This window comes from Papio anubis, chromosome 1, assembly GCF_008728515.1.
Source record: "Papio anubis isolate 15944 chromosome 1, Panubis1.0, whole genome shotgun sequence".
NCBI classification, from domain to species: Eukaryota; Metazoa; Chordata; class Mammalia; order Primates; family Cercopithecidae; genus Papio; species Papio anubis.
This window is the reverse complement of record NC_044976.1, coordinates 4,894,004-4,915,132: the sequence shown is the minus strand read 5'-3', so window position 1 is coordinate 4,915,132 and position 21,129 is coordinate 4,894,004. Positions and strand designations below refer to the sequence as shown.

Below are 21,129 nucleotides of genomic sequence, written 5' to 3'. Positions count from 1 at the left end.
CCAGGCCCCAGCCCCCAACACGAACTGCTTCTGGAGTGGGCTTTGTCAGGCCCCCCACAAACTCCAGTGAAGGCAAAGGGCCTGAGAGGGGCACCTCAGCATGGAAATTGTATCTACCTGTGAGTTCATGTCATAAACAGGTGGGCTTGACATGCTGCGGCCAGTTTCAGATGGCAGGAGGCTGTGTGCAGTGTTTGGCATGTTGCACTGGGCACAGCTGGCGTGGCTGGGTGGAGGGGCACCTGCTGTGGCTCCAGGTGCATCACCTGTGTGGCCCCAAGTAGGTGGGTCTCTTCACATTCCCACAGAATGCCTTTCCTTAGGTCCCGCTGTGTGCAGCATGCACCTGCTGTCCCAAACCCGGGACTCTGAGAATGGAGCAGGAGATGGGATCTATGATGGTTAATACTGAGTGTCAACTTGATTGGATTGAAGGATGCAAAGTACTATTCCCGGGTGTGTCTGTGAGGGTGGACTGGGAGAAGCAGACCCACTCTCAATCTCCGTGGGCACCACCTAATCAGCCGCCAGTGCAGCTAGAATAAAGCAGGCTGAGGAACGTCGAAGGACTAGACTGGCTGAGTTTTCTCCCGTGCTGGATGTTTCCTGCCCTTGAACGTCAGACTCCAAGTTCTTCAGCTTTTGGACTCTTGATCTTACACTAGTGATTTGCCAGTGGCCCTCAGGCCTTCAGCCACAGACTGAAGGCTGCACTGTTGGCCTCCCTACTTTTGATGTTTTAGGACTTGGACTGGCTTCATGGCTCCTCATTTTGCAGATGGCCTACTGTGGGGCTTCACCTTGTGACTGTGTGAGTCAATTCTCCTAATAAACTCCCCTTCATATATTCATCTATCCTATTAGTTCTGTCCCTTTAAAGAACCCTGACTAATGCAGGATCCTTCTTGTCCAAGTGGGAAATCCGGACCTTCCACAATCTTCCTTCCAAAGCACAGGCCCCAGAAAGCCAAGCTGAGGACGAGGCTAGCACCCTGGGGTTCTGTGCATCAGAGGGAGAACCTTCTCTCTGGTGAGGCTGTCTTCAGTGTCCTGAGTGGCCTCCCAAAGTGCTGGGATTACAGGCGTGAGCCACTGCCCGGCCCCGTGCTGGCAGGCTTCGGTCAGAGGCATGGGGCGTGGCTGGTTGACTTCAACCTACAACTGAGTTCTGATTCTTCTTTTGTCTCTTCGGTACCTGGCTCTTGCTGTGACTCATCGGAGGGCAACCACCCCCAATTAAAAGCTCTGCTCTGTCTCTGGAGTGCACCACAGACAGCATCCCTGCAGCGGAGGCTTCCGGCTCAGTGTCTGGGGCCCACTCGTCCCCCTTGGGCCTGGAGAGGCCGGAAAACTGGGGCCGGCCAGCTCCTCCCCCACAAAGCTGGGGCCGGCCAGCTCCTCCCCCACAATGGCAACAGGCTCGCAGTGGAAGGGGGCAGACACGCTCCTATGCACAGAACGAGGCCTGTGGAGGGCTCAAGGCCTTGAGAAGGTTTTAGATGCAGCAGTTTTTTTTTTTTTTTGAGGTGGAGTCTCGTTCTGTCACCAGGCTGGAGTGTGGTGGCGCGACCTTGGCTCACTGCAACCTCTACCTCCTGGGTTCAAGCAATTCTCCTGCTTCAGCCTTCCGAGTAGCTGAGATTACAGGCACATGCCACATGTCCAGTTAACTTTTGTATTTTTAGTAGAGACGGGGTTTCACCATGTTGGCCAGGATGGTCTTGATCTCTCGACCTTGTGATCCACCTGCCTCGGCCTCCCAAAGTGCTGGGATTACAGGCGTGAGCCACCCTGCCTGGTCTGATATGGTTTTTAAAAGCCCAGCCTCCAGCATCTCCTCCGAGAGTGAGGCTGAGGTTCTGTATCCTGCAGAGACCGCCTTGTTCATGCTAAACGGAGTGTGATTTATATCCAAAGGTGGCTTCTTGCCCAAGGAAGGGCAGAGGATGCTAAACAAGGGGTTGCCCCAAAGAAGCAGTTTCTAAGAACAAAGGGAGGTAGGGCCGGTGGCCTTTCTGGAGGAGGAGTCCACCAGTTGAGTAAGAGCTGAAGACCCCATAGGGGCTAAGTGCTGTGAGTTTGGCTTCCTTCAGCTGGGGCATGAAGCAAGGGTCCCTGGGAAAGGCCTGAGCCACCGTGTTCAAGGCCAAGTCGGCCAGCAGGAGAGTGGGTCAGTGGTGCCAGGGAGTATGGTACGGCTCCAGGGAGAAGGTGGGCTCCATGCGGAATTCCAGGAGTGTCCTTCTCTTGAGAGCAGGGGCAGGAGGGCAGATGGCAGGAGCCTGTGAGGCAGCAGCAGGTTCTGTGTCTGGAGTAGGGTGACCCGTTGGCCTTGTCAAAGGGTGCCTCAGATGGTGGGGGACTTGACACGGAGGGACAGTGAGAGGCCGAGGGAAGGAAGAGGCCACAGGACCGCCGACGGGACATGTGAGCCTTGCCCAAAGTGCACATCCCCCTGGTGGGGCCCATTCTGTGGTTGGGCTGAGGTAACACTAGAACAAGGCCTCCTGCAGGCCGTGTGTGTGCTTCCCAGGAACCAGCTTTACATGGTCTTCAAAGCCAGTTCCTCCGCCTTCCTCTTGCTCACCAGGACCTCATGGCCCCACACTCACTTCCAACTCTAGGAGCCCAGAAACGGGAAAGCGGCCCACGGCTGTGAGTCGGCTGGCTCTGCTCGGAGCTGCTGCTGTTTCCCATGCAACTGTCCGGCCCCGAGCGAGCACCTCTCCTTCCCTTCCTCCTTCCGTCCTCCGAAGCACCCTTTGAGATGTAACAAGACCAGCAACAATGACCACCGGAGAGCCTCTAGGGACAGATGCCCCAAACCTCCAGGAAGGGGCCTGGGGATCTGCACTGTAACAGGTATAGCTGGGCACAGTGGCTCACGCCTATAATCTCAGCACTTTGGGAGGCCAAGGCGGGTAGATCACTTGAGCCAAGGTATTCCCGGTTTGCCTGGGGAACCTAGTGAGACTCATCTCTACAGAAAATACAAAAATTAGCTGGGTGTGGTGGTGTGTGCCTGTGGTCCCAGCTACTAGAGAGGCTGAGGCTGGAGGATTACTGGAGCCCGGGAGGTTGAGGCTGCAGTGAGCTATGATTGCACCACTGTACTCCAGCCTGGGTGACACAGCAAGTCCCTGTCTCAAAACAAAAAACAGCAAAAAACACGAAAAACAGGGACGGCCCATGATTCCTGCTGCCAGGCCAGCTCCAGAAACACCGAGCACATCAACAATCGGTGACTAGACAACTACTCGGCGCAGGAGTTTGGTTCTCTGCCTTTCCTCCCACCTCTCCTTCAGCAGCCCTGTCGGGGAGGGAAGGGCTGTTCTGTCCCTTTAGGGAAGCTGGGGCTGGAGAGGCTGGGGCTGCAGACGGATGCTGTTTCCAGGCCTGGGGTGACCATGACCACCAAGTCTCCAATGTGGTGCCCGCTGCCAGCAGAAGCCCTCCCTGCCCTGACACAGACCCCACACAGCTGCTGCCACGGTCCTGGGCAGGCCCTCACGGAGGGCACTGGGCCTGCCAGCTGGCTTTCTCCCAGCCCCTGCGTCTGGCCCGGCAGCTCTTCCAGAATGACTGGCTACTCGCTTCCCTCCCTCCTGCCCTTCCTGATGCCTCTGCCCCTTGTCTGCGTGGCACTGAACTGCATCTCTAAGTGCAACTAGGTGCACAAATGAGACCCCAAGACGGATAGACAGGACGGGCCAGTCTAGACTGGACAGCTACTGCTGGGTGGGAAGGTCCTTTTCCCAGGGACCGGAAGGGCCTGCATTTCTCTCCCACAAGGGGCCAAGCCTGGAGCTTTGAGTTATGTCACTGGAGCTTATTTAGTCCTCAGGACAATTCTGATGTAGTGACCCTGGTCTCCACTTTCCAGGTAAGGAAACCGAGTCATGGAGAGGCCAGGGGACTTGTCTGAGGTCACACAGGTAGCTGGTGGGAGCCTGGGTTCCTCCCAGGACACTCAGGGATGTCCCCGCAGGCTCAAGGTGTTGAGTCAATCCTTGGGGCCTGTGGCAGGTTGAAATGTGTCCCCAAAAGACAGTTGAGATCCTAATTCCTGATATCTGTGAGTGTGACCTTATCTGGAAACAAGGTCTTTGCAAATGTAAACAAGTAAAGTTGGGATGGTCCTGGATTAGGGTCGGCCTTTAATCCAATGACTCGGTTTTTGTTTTTTGCTTTTTGTTTTTGAGGCAGGGTCTTGTTCTGTTGCCCAGGCTGGAGTGCCAGTGGTGTGATCTTGGCTCACTGCAGACTCTGCCTCCTGGGCTCAGTGATCCTCACTTCAGCCTCGTGAGTAGCTGGGATCACAGGCACTCACCACCATGCCTGGTCAATTTTTGTAGAGATGGAGTTTTGCCACATTGCCCTGGCTTGTCTTGAACCCCTGGACTCAAGTTATCCACTCACCTCAGCCTCCCAAGGTGCTGGGATTACAAGCATGAGCCACTGCACCTGGCCATGACTGGTGTTCTTATAAGGAGAGAGAGATTTGGAGACAGAGGCCCACAAAAGGAACATGGCCATGGGCGGGCAGAAGCAGAGATTGGAGCAATGTGGCCACAAGCTGAGGAATGCCCAGGACTGCTGGCATCACCAGAAACTGGGGGAGGCAAAAAGGACCCTCGCTGGGGCCTCTGGAGGACGTGTAGCCCTGCTGCACCTGGGTGTTGATTTCCAGCTCCCAGAACTGGGAAAGAAAAGGTTTCTGCTGTTGTAAACCACCCAGCTTGTTACAGCAGCCCCAGGAAAGGAAAACAGGATCTTATCCAAGATGGACTCTGTCTCTTGGGGACCCCTCTTTCCCAGGATGCACTTGGCCTTGTAGACAGGTTAACCTGCCATCTCCCTCTGGCCTCTGCTGTTTTTCTCCTGCCCCTCCTCCTGCCCTCTGTGCCCTCCTTCCCGTCTGTCCTTTAAGACACACCTGGATTCCCAGCTTTTCCAGTAAGCCTTCCCTGGCTGGCCCAGCTGGAAGTGACGGCCTATGGTTAACTGAGCAACTACAGTCTGCTCAATGAACTTGGCAACCAACCAAGTACTTCCTGGTGAACCTAAGCTTGTGGCAAGAGCCTGGGATCTAGAGTCAGAAAGCACAGGAAATCAGGACTCCTGCCCTGCCAGGAGCTCATGACCAAGGGTCAGTGCCCAAGGACTGCAGAGGCTCCCTGCCATCCACATCTGGACTAGAGAGAGAGCCTCAGACCAGCTTCCAGTCAGTCCTGTCTTCCCACCATCAAGGACACAGCCAGAACGAGACATGTGCTTTGGAAAGTGGATTAAGACCAAGACCATGTAGCGCCTTCCGACCTAAACTCACACAGGCTGGGGGTGTTCTGGGTGCCAGGGACAGACAAAGCTCTGATCTCAAAGCAGTGCAGATGGGCAAAGAGCAAGGTAACCGAGACGGACGAGGGGTGAGGAAGACACTCAGGAGAGGGGCTTCTGAGTGACTTCGTAGGTGCTTGTTTAGAGTGGGTGCTTGGGACAGTCTCTTTGGGGACCAAGCTTAGATGTGACAATGGGAAGGAACCAGGCCACGTCTGGGGAGGCACCCTCCAGGAAGAGGGAACAGAAAGTGTGAGGACCCTGCGGATGGAATGAGTTCCCCTTTGGGGATACAGAAACAAGGGGCGGCTGACCTCGGAGCCTCCTAGGCAGGAGGAGAGTCCGGGTTTAGAAAGCAAGGGAGGCGGGCTAGAGGGTCCACGGAGGCCTTGTGGGAGTTTGAGTTCCTCCCAGCTGCATGGGAATAGAAGAAGCAAGCTAGACAGAGGCTAGTGTATCCCCAAGCCAGTGGGCGTGAGCCTAGTCACAGCTCCCTGAGATCTCTCTGCCATTCTGAGGCCACATCTCTGAACCCTACCATCCACAGGGAGAAATACCGTTGCTAAATGGCTGCCCTCACCCTGCTCCCTCACGCTTACACAGGGGCTGTGTGGATTTAAAAATTCATCTGGGGTCTTTTGGCAGCGGAGATTGGGGACAGAAGTACTTAAGAGAGATGGGAAGTGGGGCTGCGTGAGTGGCTCATGCCTGTAATCCCAGCACTGGGAAGCGGAGGAAGGAGTGGATCACTTGAGGTCAGGGAGGCTTGAGACCAGCCTGGCCAATATAAGTGAAACCTATTTCTACTAAAATGCAAAAATAGCCATCGGCCGGTGGCAGTGAAGCTCCTGTAATCCCAGCACTGGGACCGGGATAAGTGAGAGGATGGCGAGGAGTCAGGAGATGAGACCATCCTGGCTAACCGCGAGTGAAACCCATCCTACTAAAAGCTAAAAAATTAGCAGGCAGTGGCCTGTAGTCCCAATAAGGGGAGGGCTAAAGGAGCAGGAGAATGGCATATGAACCAGGGAGGCCCAGGCTTGCAGTGAGTGGAGATGCAGCCACAGCATTTCCAGTGGGAGACAGAAATGAGAGACTCCGTCTCAAAATAAAATAGCCATGCATGGTAGCTCGCATCTATGATCCCAGCTACTTGGAGGCTGAGGGCAGGATAACATGGAAACCAGGGAGAGGCAGAAGGTGCAGTGAGCTAGGGTGCGCCACTGCACTCCAGCCTGGGCGACAGAGCAAGACTCTGTCTCAAAAAATGGAAAGTGCAACAGGAATGCTGCTGGCCACCTCCACCAGCTGGAGCTCAGTTCAGCTGATGAAACGCCCAGGCCAGGGGAACAGCTGGTTCCTTGTGGCACCGAGCAGTGCCTATCCCCAGGTATCATCTTTTCTATACTCATATTTAAGACCAAGTTTAATGGAGACCCAGCCCAGTTGCTGACGGAGAAGAGGTCACCACGGAATAAATTTATCTGGGATCTTTAATAACTGGTGGTCTGAGTCACGGAGCACCCCACCCACCCCCTACCAACCTGGGTGCAGCAAAATGAAATTCACCAGATAGAGTGAGGCCACCACGCTCCCCGCCCCTCTTCACCCCAACCTGGGTGTAACAACAACCTTTGGCCCATCAACTGCTAAAGGGACTTTGTCGGTGGGGTGAGGTGGCTCATGCCTGTAATCCGAGCACTTTGGGAGGCCAAGGTGGGCGGATCACCTGAGGTCAGGAGTTTGAGACCAGCATGGTCAACATGACAAAACTCTGCCTCTACTAAAAATACAAAAATTAGTCAGGTGTGGTGGTGCATCCCTGTAGTCCCAGCTACTCGGGAGGCTGAGGCAGGAGAATTGCTCAAACCTGGGAGTCAGAGGTTGCAGTGAGCTGAGACTGTGCCACTGCACTGCAGCCTGGGCGATACAGCGAAACTCCAACTCAAAAAAAAAAGGGGGGGTCCTTTGCCTTCTGGTCTCCTCCACTCCCTGAGATCCCCTCCACTCCCTGAGAAGGGAGATCCCCAAGATTTCAGCCCCACAGTGGGTCCTGCAGTGTCTCCGAGGCTGCTCAGACATTTTCCTTGGGGCTTCAGGCAAATAAAAGACATGTCCTCCTCACCTGTGCTAGTTCCTTGCAGCTGCCATTACAAAGAACCCCAAATTAGAGGACTTAGAACAACAGAAATGTCTTCTCTCCCACTTCCAGAGTCTGAAGTCCAGGTGTGGGCAGGGCTCCCTCCAAACGCCCTAGTGAGGTGTCCTTTCCTGCCCCTTCCACCGTCTGGTGGCTCCTGGTGGGGCAGGAGACCAGGGTCTGGAGGCAGGGAACTGAAGGCCAATTCCCGCTGACTTTCTAGAACTAAGTCAAAAGGAAAACCCCAACTTTCCACGCCCAAGTAACAAAAGAACCAGAGGCTACTCTCTTTGCACGGTGCCCCCTTTTCTGCGTGGCAGATGAAAAACGGAAGATACTTCTGATTGGTTCCCTCCTGCAACCAATCAGGCTGGTCGTGGGCCAAGTCTTCATTCACACAGAAGTGTAACTTTGTAACTTCACTTCAGCTTCTGATTGGTCACCTTCTGCAACCAATCAGAATGATCACAGGCCACTACTTCATTTACATAGGGTGTACACCAAGTGACCAATGGGAAACCTCTAGAAGGTATTTAAACGTCAGAAAATTCTGTATCCAGGTTCTTGAGCCACTTGCCCACTCTCATCCTGTGGAGTGTACTTTTGTTTGATTTCAGCTCGCTGCAACCTCCACCTCCCAGATTCAAGTGATTCTCCTTCCTCAGCCTCCCGAATAGTTGGGACTACAGGTGTGAGCCACCACGACTGGTTAATTTTTGTATTTTTAGTAGAAATGGGGTTTTGCCATGTTGCCCAGGCTGCTCTTGAACTCCTGGCCTCATGTAATCCACCCACCTTGGCCTCCCAAACTGTTGGGATTACAGGCGTGAGCCACCACACCCGGCTGCTTTTGTTGCTTCTTTCTTTCCTTGCTTTGTATGTGCGTTTTGTCCAATTCTTTGTTCAAGATGGACACCCTCCACTGGTAACGCCGAGACTCCTCGGAGTTCCCTGGGTTATGGGCCCATTGCTCCTCTCTCTATCACCACATGGCCTTCTTATAAGGACACCAGTCGTAGGAATTAGGGTCCATTCTATTCTCGATGGCCCCATTGCCCCATCTTAACTAATTATATCTGCAATGACCCTATTTCCAAATAATGTCACATTCTTCTTCTTCTTCTTTTTTTTTTAAAGACAGGGTCTCACTCTGTTGCCCAGGTTGGAGTGCAGTGGCACAAACAGGGCTCACTGCAGCATTGAAGTCCTGGGCTCAAGTGATCCTCCTGCCTTAGCCACCTGTTAGCTGGGACCACAGGCACGTCTCACCATGGCTGGCGAATTTTTTGATTGTTTTTAGAGATGGGGTTTCGCCATGTTACCCAGGCTGCTTCTCAAAGTGCTGAGATTACAGGCATGAGCCACCACACCCAGCCTAATGTCATATTCTGAGGTTTAGGATGAATGTGAATTTTAGGGGTCTTGATTTAACCCACTAAACTCTCCTCCATCACAAATCCTGTCCACATCGGAGGGAGCTGAGGTTTCCCCTGAGTTTGGAGGATGGGGTCTGGCCCCTCCTGTGTCATCGTCTTGTGTCCTCCACCTTCCTCCCTCCAGCCTAGCCGCCTGGGCCTTCTCTTCACTCCTCCAAGCGAGAGAGGCATCCATTCCAGATCCCCTCTCCTCTTGGGCTGGAATGTTCTCCACATCTTTAGACGACTCCTCTCTCAGAGGGTTCCCCCTTGGCCTCCCTGGTTTCTCTTTATTGCATTGTCCTGCATTGCTGCCTTGGCCAGTGGCCACTGTTGGAACTTGTCTCCGTGTGAGCTCGCTGCTTCTCTGCCCCCCACACCCCCCAGGCCATGGCTGCAGTGAGGGTGGGGACCTGGTTAATCTTGTTCATGCAGCAGCTCCAGGATCTGGCCCAGCGCCTGGTGCCAAGCAGACGCTCAATAAACATTTACTGAATAAACAAAAGGAATCAATGACTAGCCCGTCATGAATGCACAGCGTCTCCTTCTTGAGAAATTTCCAGCAGAACGAGGAGGTCAGCTGTGGCCGAACTAGCGGACCCTTTGTCCTTCCTTTACAGCTGGATTTAGGATACAAAGCCTGAAAAACTCTGCCATCTAATGGACTCACAGCAGAAGTGTTTCGTTTCTTCAAATTACAACCACATATTCAAACAATGACAACCAGCCGCTCTGGCTGTCACCTGCTCATGGTGTGACTAAACACTCTGTCCACAAGAGAAAACGTTAAAGGAGCAGTCCCGGCCTGCACTCCACTCTGCAGAGAGCACGCAGATGATCCCTGGGGTCTGTCTCAGATGGAAGCCAGAGATTGAGTGTTGCCAGATAAAACACAGAACGCCTAGTTAAATTTGAAGTTCAGATAAACAATGAGGAGCTTTTTAGTGTAAGTTACGTCCCAAATATTGCATGGAACATATTTATGCTAAAAAGTTACTCGCTGTTTATCTGAAATTCAAATTTAACTGGCAACTCTACAAGGCCTGGGTGGGGAGGGTCCCCTTTGGCTGACTGGCTCTCACAAGGGCATGTTCCTGAGAGGCACAGAAGATAAAGCTGTCAATTTGCAACTGACACGGATTTACACCAGCCAGAGAACGGCGGCTGGCAGAGCGCTGTCCGAGGTGCTGAATTCAGAGACCCGCGCACTGAAAAGCAAGTCCTGCGGAGGTTCCAAGTGAATTCAGACCTATGTGCCTATCATTTACAGCAGGGGGCTCCAACACCCAGAAACACATTTTTCCCCCATGGAGAAACACCCCCACACATTTTTATCCCGTGGAGAATTTACCAAACTTTTTTTTTTTTGCGTGACGGGGTCTCACTCTGTCACCCAGGCTGGAGTGCAGTGGTGTGATCTCGGCTCACTGCAACCTTCACCTCCCAGGTTCAAGCGATCCTCCTGCTTCAGCCTCCCCAGTAGCTGGGACTACAGGTGCGCACCACCACGCCCAGCTCATTTTTGTATTTTTAGTAGAGATGGGGTTTCACCATGTTGGCCAGGCTGGTTTTGAGCTCCTGACCTCGAGTGACCCGCCTGCCTCAGCCTCCCAAAGTGCTGGGATTGCAGGTGTGAGCCACTGCGCCTGGCCCCAAACTCTTAATAGGACTTTTCTTTTGAGAGGATAGGACTATGGCACTTTCACTTTCTTTTTCTTTTTCTTTTTTTGAGACAGCGTCTCACTTTTTACATTGTTGCTCAGGCTGGAGTGCAGTGGTGTGATCACAGCTCACTGCACCCTCAAACTCTTTGGGCTCAGGTAATCCTCCCACCTCAGCCTCCCAAGTAGCTGGGACTACAGGTGCATGGCACCACGCCTAGCTAATTTCTTTGTATTTTGGGGTAGAGATGGGGTTTTGTCATGTTGCCTAGGCTGGTCTTGGACTTCTGGGCTCAAGCAATCCAACCACCTCAGCCTCCCAAAGTGCTGGGATTACAGGCATGAGCCACCATGCCTGGCCTCATTTTCTTCTTTTATACATTTTTGTTGTTGTTGAGGTGGTGTCTCGCTCTTGTTGCCTAGGCTGGAGTGCAGTAGTGTGATCTCAGCTCAATGCAACCTCTGCCTCCTGAGTTCAAGCAATTCTCCTGCCTCAGTCTCCTGAGTAGCTGGGACTACAGGCGCGCCCCACTATGTCTGGCTAATTTTTGTATTTTTGGTAGGCGGTGTTTCACCAGGTTGGCCAGGCTGGTCTCGAGTTCCTGATCTCAGGTGATCCACCCGCCTCCGCCTCCCCAAGTGCTGAGATTACAGGTGTGAGCCACCGTGCCCGGCCCTTTTATACATTTTTACATGGCTGAAATCAGACTTCCCACCCCAATCCCCCCTGCCCAGCCCTTACCGATACTTCATGCCTGTGCGCTGGGCGGTGCAGCCGTCCAGGGAGAGGCCGTGCATGCGGAGGAAGCTCTCCATGTTCCTGGCCTGGGCAGCTGCCCGCACCTCCCGCAGCCGCTGCAGTTCCAGCGTGTCCGTCTGGCGGACGGGATGCAGGGCCCACTCAGAGTGGCACCTGCTGCTCACGCTCCGCAGACTCTCGCTGTACGTCATGGACAACATGGTGCCGCCTGGCCTGGGAGCCGCCACTGTCCAGACGGTGATGAGTTAGACAGTGTGCCAATGCCCCGCGTGCCCCAGGCTGGATGGCTGGCCCTGGGGCAGGGGGCAGCTGCAGTGAAACATCCTCTAACTAGTGCCGCCACCAGGAGGTCTTGGTGTCTAGGAGTGGGACCCGGCCCCTGGATGTAAACATCTCTTGGCATGAGATTCTCAGTCCGCAAAGCAGTGCTTGCCAGGAACTCTGGCTAAGCTGCCCTTTTCTGCCCCCTGCATCTGTGAGACAAGCACAGGCAAAGCTGCATTCCAGATAGGACAGCTGCACCCCAAGTGTCCAAATGAAAACGGGAGCACAGAGAGCATGCAGAGCCTGAGCCCCCCAAATGCTGAAGACCAGGGTTGATTTTCCGTGGTGACTGTGGTACCACATCACAGTGCTCTCTTGAAGTGGTTCCCAGGGCAAAGCTGTCCCTGGGAAAGCAGCGCAGGGCACAACTGTTGCTGAAGTAAACTCTCCTGTAATTATGCCAGGGAGGCACCTCACCCCTGCATGCCAGGTGGCCCCAACCCGGGAAGGTCCTATTTGCTCCTAGCCTTGTAAAGGGAAATGCTATCTATACAACACATTCCCTGCTTGTTGAAAGCATCATTGCACCGCAGAGATCTTTGGGCTTCATGCTTTTTGCAAAAGAACAACCAAGCAGAATGCATTTAAGCAGGTTGCAGAGGAGAGTGGCCTGGGGAAATAGGCTTAGTTGGGACAGGGGAGTTTCAAAGATTCTATGTGAAGAACCATTGCTAAATAGTCAGCTGAAATGATGAACGCACATTCCTGGAAACTAAAAGCAATGTAAATGTCCATCAGTAGGGAAACTGGTTGCCTAAGTGACAATCCATCCACATAGTGGGAATTTGTGCTGCTGTCAAGAATGAGGCGTCTCAACATAGACTGATGTGCAATGAGCCCTGAGAGACAGTGGACAATTAAAAGGCCAAGGGAGAAAGCATGTGTCCAGAACTCAACCACTGGTGTTAATTCATGTGCACAACAATGACTGGACCAGTGAGGGCAGCCTCGGGGCTGAGTCCTCACCCTGCAGAGTCTGTGACAGGGCAATGAGGACAAGGAGGCAGGCTCAACACAAAGGAGGTCCCCGGTCCAGTGACCCTCACCCCACCTGACTGCAGCCTGGGCCATGGCCCAGGTGGACTGCACTGCAGCCCTGCGTCATTGCCAGAGAGAGAAGGTGCAGAGGGGAAGTCACCATTTCAGCTGGGTCAGCTGCACAGGGGGATCCTGGAACCTGGCCTGGGAACTGCAAAGGAACCAGCACTGTCCCCAACTTCTGCCCCAAGAGAGGAAAAGTTCGATTATCCCTGGGGAGGAGCTGGGAGGGCTATCCTGGGAGCTGAGACAGCTACAGAGGCTTTGGCAGGGTCCTTGAAGGGGGCTGAGATGTCCTGGAGTTGCCCTAGGCTGGGCCTTTCCTGGGCTGAGCTCCAGGGGCCAAAGGAAGGACCCATAAGGGGCAGGAGTTTGTGATGAGCCCCATGTACCAGGGTCCTTCCAGAATGGGTGACCGGCCTGCTGACCTTTCACTGCTCTGCCCATATGTGCACCCAGAGAGGGGGGCCACCTCCAGGAGCCCCACAGCTGCCTCTTTCGTGGAGGTTTCCCTGCAAGTATTTGTCTGTATCTTATTTGTAGGGACCATCATTCATGTCTGCCCTGTTGTGCCCAGCATGAGGCCTAGCTCAGAGCAGAGCCTACGAATGCCTGTTGCATGAACATGCAATTGAGGTGGGGAAGGTGGGCTCAGAGAAGAGCGAAAGAGAGACCAGCCGGCAAGGAGCCCCTGAGGAGCCCCTACAGGGAGATGGTAGCAGTGTCCACACAGGCCTCGGCCCCACCACCCTGGTCAGGGCTGGATGGCTCCCTCCCCAAAAGCGGGCAGCCAGCTGTCCTCAGGGAGCCTGCCGTGCTGGTCACTCACAGCCTGCACCTCCGTCTGACGGGCATGGCTCCCAGGGGGCCTGTGCTTCCCATCCTACTCTCCGCCCCACGCACACCATGCCACGTGCCTCTTTCCTGCTGTGATCTGTCTCCATTACGCTCGCCATCATCCACCTTGCAGATTCCTTTCTAGCTGTCCTATGTGCTGAATTCACTCCCCTGAAGGTTGGGTCCAGGAGGGTAGGGACCCTTCTGCCTCCTGCCACTGCTGCCTGCTCAGTGCCCATAGGAGTGCCCCTGGTGCACAGAGGAGAGGCTCAGATACTTGTAGAACAGAAACCAAGACCCAGGCTCCAAAAGGCCAACCAGGGCTATACCTGGGCATTTCCCGGCAGTGCCGGGACAGCAGCTGGCAGGGACACAACTGGCTTCCTGCTTCAGGCCCAGGGGCTCTTTGCAGGTCGCCCTCTCTTGCTGGGGGGTTCCCACGCCAGGAGTTGCATTCACCACTGCTCATTTCTATGCTGCGAGGGATGGTGGCTGCCGGACCTCTGGACGCTAAAGCAGGCAGGTGCCCTGGCATGGAAAACCCTCTGCCTCCTGGGAGAATCGCTCTGGAGGGCAGAGAGGCCCGGACTCCAGGAGAGGTTCATCTTAGGAAATGAGGCCCTTGGCACCCACAGACAGCAGCACCAGCTTCCCCTCCCTGCCTACTGGCCGGCCACTCCCTTCCCTCCATGCGCGCAGCAGGCAGCTGCTTCTGAGATGGCCGTGTGGCCGGCTGCCAGCCCTGTGTGGGGCAAATGGGGGCCAACTCTTGCTTTCCTGAGGTCTGTGTTTAGAAGGAAGGCCAGCTGGGCAGGCTGCAGCCGCAGGGCTCTTTCTGAAAGGCAGGACCAGCCTCAGACATGCAAGTTCCCTGCCTGGCCCGACCAGGCTGAGATCAATAGTCATTAGCTTTCAAGACATGACTCATGAAAAGCAACCTGGGTCTGGTTTGGCTCTGGAAATGCAGCCAAGGCCCTGGGGTGGGAGGACAGGGTGGCTGAGTGCCCAGCTTCTGGACAGGGACAGCTCTGCTTGTCACCTGCCCATGGTGTGACCCAGGCAGGCACCTTGACCGCTCCTGGCCTCAGCCTCCACATTTGTGCGGTGGGCTGGGCAGAGGCCTGTTGTACCAGGCTGCTGTGGGCTGTGTGAGATGAGGCTTTGGACAACTGGGTGGGAGTTGGTGATGCAGCACGGAGCGAGTCTCTTGGGGGGGCGTGGGATAAGACACCAATTTTGATAAATGCCGTGGAGAGAAAAATCCACCAGCAGGGGCCAGCAGGCAGGGCGGGAAGGAACTTGTGACCATAGGCTTGAGTGAGGGGAGTGAGCCACACAGACACCAAATCTCCCTAGAAAATGCTTAACGGGAGAGAACACAGATGTGAATAATCGCCCCCTTCCCAACAAGATGGTGGAGGGCCGAGTGTGGGGATGTGGGTGGGAGAAGGGAGCGAGGGCAGCTCTGTGGGGGCCCGCTTGCAATCTTTCCTTAGAGCTCATCTCGCAGCCCTGGGAGCAGGCCTGCAGGTGGGGGCCCTGTGGCATGGAGGGAGCCCAGAGCCTCTTGCTGCGAGCTTGTCCCCATGGTGCCAGGGCAGGGCTTGGGCCAGGGAACTTGTGGGCACAGAAATGGCAGCCTTTGGCATGGGGTGGAGGGGTGAGGAGCAGGGCTGGTGCCATGAGGGGTCCACGGCTGCTGGATTCCCCTGAAGGTTGGGTCCAGGAGGGCAAGGACCCTTCTGCCTGCTGCCACTGCCCCCTGCCCAGTGCCCACGGGAGTGCCCCATGCACAGAGGAGGGGCTCAGATACTTGTAGAACAGTAACCAAGGCCCAGGCTCCAAAAGGCCAATCAGAGCTATACCTGGGCATTTCCCAGCAGTGCCAGGCAGCCGTTGATGGGGGCGGGGCTAGCTTCCTACCTCAGACCCAGCAGCTCTCTGCAGGTCGCCCTCTCTTGTGTAGGGGAGGGGGCTCCCATGCCAGAACTTGCATCCTTCTGCACAGTGGGGGCTCCCTGTGGTTCTGAAGGGTCATGACTCTGGGAGGGCTGCTCTGGGGGAAGAAGGATGGGAGTAGGCAGAAGGTAAAGGGGCTCTGCCCGTTACCAGCGGTGCCTGGGGACAGAGGACAAAGGCCGGCTCCTCTGGACTCCCTCACACTGGGGCTCTATGCCGGGCTTTTGCTGAAGGAGACTCTAGCAGCGTTAGGTCCTTGGATGAAGGGGCCCCAGTAAGACACTGCAGGGAGGAGGGAGCAGCCTCACTGTCGGGCTCCTGCCTCAGGGTCCCCACTTCTCCTGCGCTCAAGAGCACAGTGACCCTGACTTCTGATTCAAAATATCCCAGATCCCGGCCGCTTTCCAGAGTGAGGGTCTCTGAGCCCTGACACTCCCTCACCGCCCCGGTACCAAGAAAAACGAGCCCCTCTTCAATAGCCACTGCTAATTACGTGGCACCTACAGCTTCTTTCCTGGGCTGGGCCTGCCTTGTGCAAATCTATTCTTGTAGGTCAGGGGCCCAGGGGAATTCATGTGAATTAACACCGTGACATGGAAAAATGCAAGGACGATGTTAACCTCATTAAGTCAGTAGGAATCACTACCTCCCCCCAGACTCCTCTAGCTGGAATTTCTGAATTGCTCTGTTTACTGAAAGCCAACGAAGCATACATCATAAGACTGAGAAGGAATCCTGAGCGTCTCTTCTGAATGGCGACACCTGTCCAGAGAGCAGAGAGCCCAGCCAGAGTTCTCCAAAGCGGAAATGGAAGGGGAGCAGCTACCATTCCGGGGTGCGGTTCTACAACGCACGGCATTGCATCAGTGCAAACACAGAATGATTTTCGCTCAAGAACAACCAGCAAACCGAGGCCCAAACAAGCAGCCCCCGGCTCCCTCGCCACGTGCTTCCTGCACAGACATTTCAGACAAGACCAAACCTCCCTGACAGTGCTCTGGGCAAAACCGGAAAATGCTGAAACTTAATCAACGGTGAACACAGCGAGGTACAAGCTAGACGCCCGTGTCTCCCGCAGACGGGAAAACAGCGAAACCGGTCAGCCTCGGGCAGGTCTGGGCTGTGAGGCGTTGCCTGGCTGAAACCCACCGCCCGCCACCCCGTCCATCACAGTCATTCCAAGTTTACCTCAGGCTGGCTCTTTTTTGAGGTCTTCTGCTTTGAAAAAATGTAGAGGGTCTAATTCCAGATCAGACAAAACCACCCCAAAATACCGTCTCCTCTGTTTTCATTCCCGCGGATGCGTGCCCCCAAGCGGCATCTCCCCTAGGAGGGTAGCAGCTGCATCCAGTCCTGGGGCTGAAGGGAGGACTCACCTGCCTTCGTGGGGGCGTCTGCTCGTTAAAAAAGCCACAGTCTAGTTTATTAGGGATCACCAGACGCTCTAAGGATCTGGCACGGCGGCTTTTTCATTAGGGAGTGTCACTGCAGGACGTCAGAAGCAATTGGTGAATGAGATAAGTCCCACCAGGTTCGAGTTTTGAGGCAGCGAGTCCATTAGTTCTATTAGGGCGTTTTCATCTCAGCGAAAGAGGCTGAATTATTCACGAGTGCCTCTTCCCCTAAAAGCTCGGGAAGTGCAGTTCCGCGCTGCAACCTGGCAAGGCTGACTCCTGGTGCATGGGGTTGGGGTGCAGCCCAAGGTGGCGGGGGTCCTGCCAGTCCCTCAGGCCTACCCTTGCTGCCTCCACCATCCCCACGTGCCAGAAACACAAACCCTTGGACCCACAGGTCGAAAGGGGCAGGCCTTGCTCTTTGGTATCTGAGTGCGGGACACAGAGCCTGTGGCTTCCACACATCACTCAAATCTGAACTGTGTCTGCAGCAGGGGAGCCAGGGGCCCCGTGGTACGGGACCACCACCCACAGCCAAGGGGGTCTGGAGAGGCCTCTGCTCAACACAGGCAGATGCTCCTCATCTCCTCTGGGGACGCACCTCAGATTGGCATATCTGATACTGCCAGTACCTATAAATGGCAGGAAAGCTCCAGAACCTGCTATTTGGACTCCACACTGCCACTCGCTCGAGGCAGGGACACAGGAGCCCTTCTCCACAGCACATGTCCTGACCTGGGGTTTGGGAAACGCTTTGAGACCATGCCAAACCAGGCTGAGCTCTGGGATGAGGCTAAGTGCTGAGCCCCAACCCCAGGGTCATGACCCTTGGGGTCACTGTGTGTCACAGGATGCCAGCAAAGTCCCAGCGTGACATCATCTTCCGGCTGAGAAAGCGCGCCAGTGAATGTGGGATTCTGAATGGAGGCGGAACCGTCTGCCCCACAACAAATGGGCAAACAGTGGTAGCTGCCATGGGGGAAGGTGGGGGACAGGAAATCAGTGCCCCAGACACAATGTGGAAGGTAAATGAAGTGGGAGGCTGGGAGTGGACATGGAGTCTGGAGGTGTCTGGCTGCGGGTGACTAGCTGGGAAGGCCTCGGCAATTGAAATGGTTTGTCCCCAAGGCCCAAGCCCACTGTCAGTTCCCCACATGTCGCCCTGGTCGGGGGGGCCTGTGCCTCACTACTGGGTGGTGGCTGCAGCCTAACGTGCTCTGAATGGGGCCCTCTCCTTCCCTGGGTCCACTGCTCCACTCTGTCCCTCTCTGTCTCAGCACCTGCCCATCAGTGGTCAAGCCCCGTGGACGTGGCTTCTGACATCCTTTTCTCAGGCCCTGCACCCCTTCATTCTCTCCATGCAGTTCCTGGAGCTCAGCCATCCTGCACCTTTCCTGGACACTGTCTGGTCTCCTTGCATTAGCCTCTCTCTCCCCTGTCTTACTCCCTGCTACCAGGCTTCCTTCCTAGAGCAGATCTGTGACCCCTGCCCTGCTCAAACACCATAGATGGCTCCCCAGTGCCCTCTGAGTGCCTCCGAGCCCTGTTGCTAGGCATTCGAGGCCCCCCACCAACATCCACCTCTACAGCCTGCCTCTCTTTATTCTCCATCATGTCCGTGATGGCCCAGGCTGGGTAACTGTTGCTTCCTGTTCTCTGTGCACACTTCTGAGCTGCAGCTCAGGCTGTTGTATCGACTGGAATGTGCTTCCCGCCTCTGTGGTGAATCCTGCCCAGCCTTCAAGGTCCAGATCCAAGCCCCTGCTGCCTTCTCCACAAAGCCTTCCTGGCTCTCGGCCGGCTGTGGCCCCTCCTTTCTCGAACCCAAAAGGCTCTTTGGGCTTCTCCTAGGATGTGCTTTGCCTTCTGGAGATCACTGGAGCTATTTGAGACCTGGGGTACGTGGAAGTATTGCTCCCAATCCTTCGCTCCTCTCTGTACTCATGCCCTTTGCCATGTGACTTTATAGCTCCTCCCACTGGTGGGGGCAATATATTTCCAGCCCCTTGACTTTGGGCTGGTTCATGAGACTTACTTTGGTCAAAAGCGTGTGAGCCCAGAGGTGACAGCGCTCCGACCCCAACCACAGGCCTTAAGAGACCCTGCATGTTTCTGCTTTTCCTCTGGTACTTTTGCCATGGGAAGGACATGCCTGGGATAGGCCCCAGTTAAGGATGGGAAGATGGAGGACATGGGGATTCAACTTGCAGCTTGGAGACAAACCCAGCCGAGTCAGCTTAGACACGCTGCCTGGTCAACCAGCAGACACAGGAGCAAGGAAAAGATGCCGATTGCTGTGTGGCACTGAGTTTTGGAGCTGTTTGTTATGCAGTATTTGGTGGACAGCTGATTGGCACAGTGTCCTACGTCTATTCCTTTCCTGGGAGCTGCATGCGGGCAGGGCACATGCCTCTAACACCTTTGCCCTGTGAGAGGGCTAGGCCTACATAACTGAAAGAACCACACAACAGCCATGTTTAGTGGCATGCTTGGAGTGATGAGGTGCCCTACTAGGAGTGGCCCCCAGCCTGTTAACAAGGACCCTAGCCCTTAGAGGTTATCTCCAGAGCCCCCACAATAGACACCCAAGTGACCCAGGGGTAGGATGGCCAGAGCCTGTGGGCACTGGAATTGGGGCTGAGAGCCTAGAGGGTAAGCTTCAGAGCTTCCCTTGGGGCCGGGCAGGCCACCTGGAAATGAAGGTTCTCATGCACAGTGTTCCCAGGGGATGGACAACATGTTGAGGCTGTGGGGTTTTGAGGGCCGTGAGTGGGCTGGAAGGCTCTCACTTGGTCACACTGGACAATTTACTTGGCCCCTCCTGGGGCCAGGCCCTTGGAGCTGGCTGGTCTGTACCTGTGGGCAGGTCTTTTGAGCTGGCAGGTCTGCACCTGGGATTTTCCTGCCTGCTCATCGGACCTCACCCCTTCCCTTCGAGGACTGAGGCTGCCCCAGGCTCCCTGAGGATGCAGTTCAGGTACACGTTTCGTTTCACTGATGAAATCCCCTGGGATGAGTGGTGTATATTTGTTAGGATGTGTTACACCATGCATACATACATCATAATACAAACATTTCATCCAGGAAAAGCATTTGCAAGCCTGAGTTCAGATTTAACTATTTTAAGCAAAATCTTATCTACCAAAATTTCAGTAGGATCCAAGAGTTGGCCATGTCTTCAGAGCTCCCCGTAAGCAGCAGGACCTCCCAGGAGGCACTGAAGGCGTGGCACAGATCACTCTGAGCATCTAGGTCTATGGTCCCCGTCAGAGGTGCTAAGGCTGGCGATGGCCCAGGGCGGGGGCAGAGAGAGAAAAGCCACATGGAAATACATTGCCATCCCCATGCCCACTGCCTGGTGCATTGACAACGACCCCCAAAGCACTGTCACCAGGTGTCCGGGTCCAAACAGAGAGACCTCCTGGCCTGACCGCCAAGATGCAGCAATGCATACCAGCGACCTACTGCCAGAAGCCGTGCCGATTCCCCAAACAGTCCCAAGGCATGGGGAGGCTGCCCACGGGCTCCAGGCAGCCCTGACATTTTACTTCCTAGGGTTGGAGGCTGCACCAAGAACATGCATCCCCTGCATTACAGGTGAGGGAGAAGCAGCCCAGGGGGAGGAACGGGTCTCCCCGAGAGCACCCTGTGGGGCCCTAAGCCTGGCATCTTGATGCCACGTCCCACTGGGGCATGGTCTCTTGCCAGGTGAATGTGCCCGGTTTGTTAATTCACCAACAGAGAAACACATCAGAAAGATGTCACTAATCCAAGTCATATCAGTACTGCACACCCCCAAGCAGGCATTAACCTTCAATGAGCCTGAGGAGCTCTGTGAGTTCCAGATCAGCTCAAACCCACAGGCAAAGAGGGAACGGATGGGCTCGCCACGTCCTGTACTCTGATAACGGAAGCAGCACAAGCCGGCGACCACAGGAAGGCGTCTCCTGCGCTGCCTGAGGAGGGAAGCTTTAACGGTAGATTTGGCTGAGAGCTTGGCAGTCATCAAAAGCCCATTTGCTCAAATCAAAGCAAACTTCTGGCAGATCAACACATACAATTAACCTGACTTCACATTTTCCATCAGGACATTGCACAGTGTCCTGTGGGGGTAGGCACGGAGGGTGACAAGCAGAGCCTGGGGGTCTCAGGGGGCTTTGGCTTCACAGAAAACACCAGCACACCCTGCTCGGCAAGGGTGCAGTCCTCCCGCCCACTCCCTGGCCTTCGGCTCGCTGGGTTTTAGGGAGAATGAAGACTCATT

General features: G+C 55.1%; 1 protein-coding gene across 9 annotated transcripts in view; it reads right to left on the bottom strand.

Moving 5' to 3' along the window:
* KCNAB2 (potassium voltage-gated channel subfamily A regulatory beta subunit 2) overlaps positions 1 to 21,129 on the bottom strand; it is a 109,759-nt gene that overhangs the window by 39,868 nt on the left and 48,762 nt on the right. Inside the window, exon 1 of one of the 9 annotated variants that reach the window (XM_021935505.2) lies at positions 11,296 to 21,104. The exons of the other annotated variants lie outside the window; for them this stretch is intronic. Within the exon in view, the coding sequence (XP_021791197.1) occupies positions 11,296 to 11,513 (218 nt within the window). The 5' untranslated portion in view covers positions 11,514 to 21,104. Of the gene's footprint in view, positions 1 to 11,295; positions 21,105 to 21,129 lie in introns of those variants that run through there. 9 annotated transcript variants of the gene reach the window in all.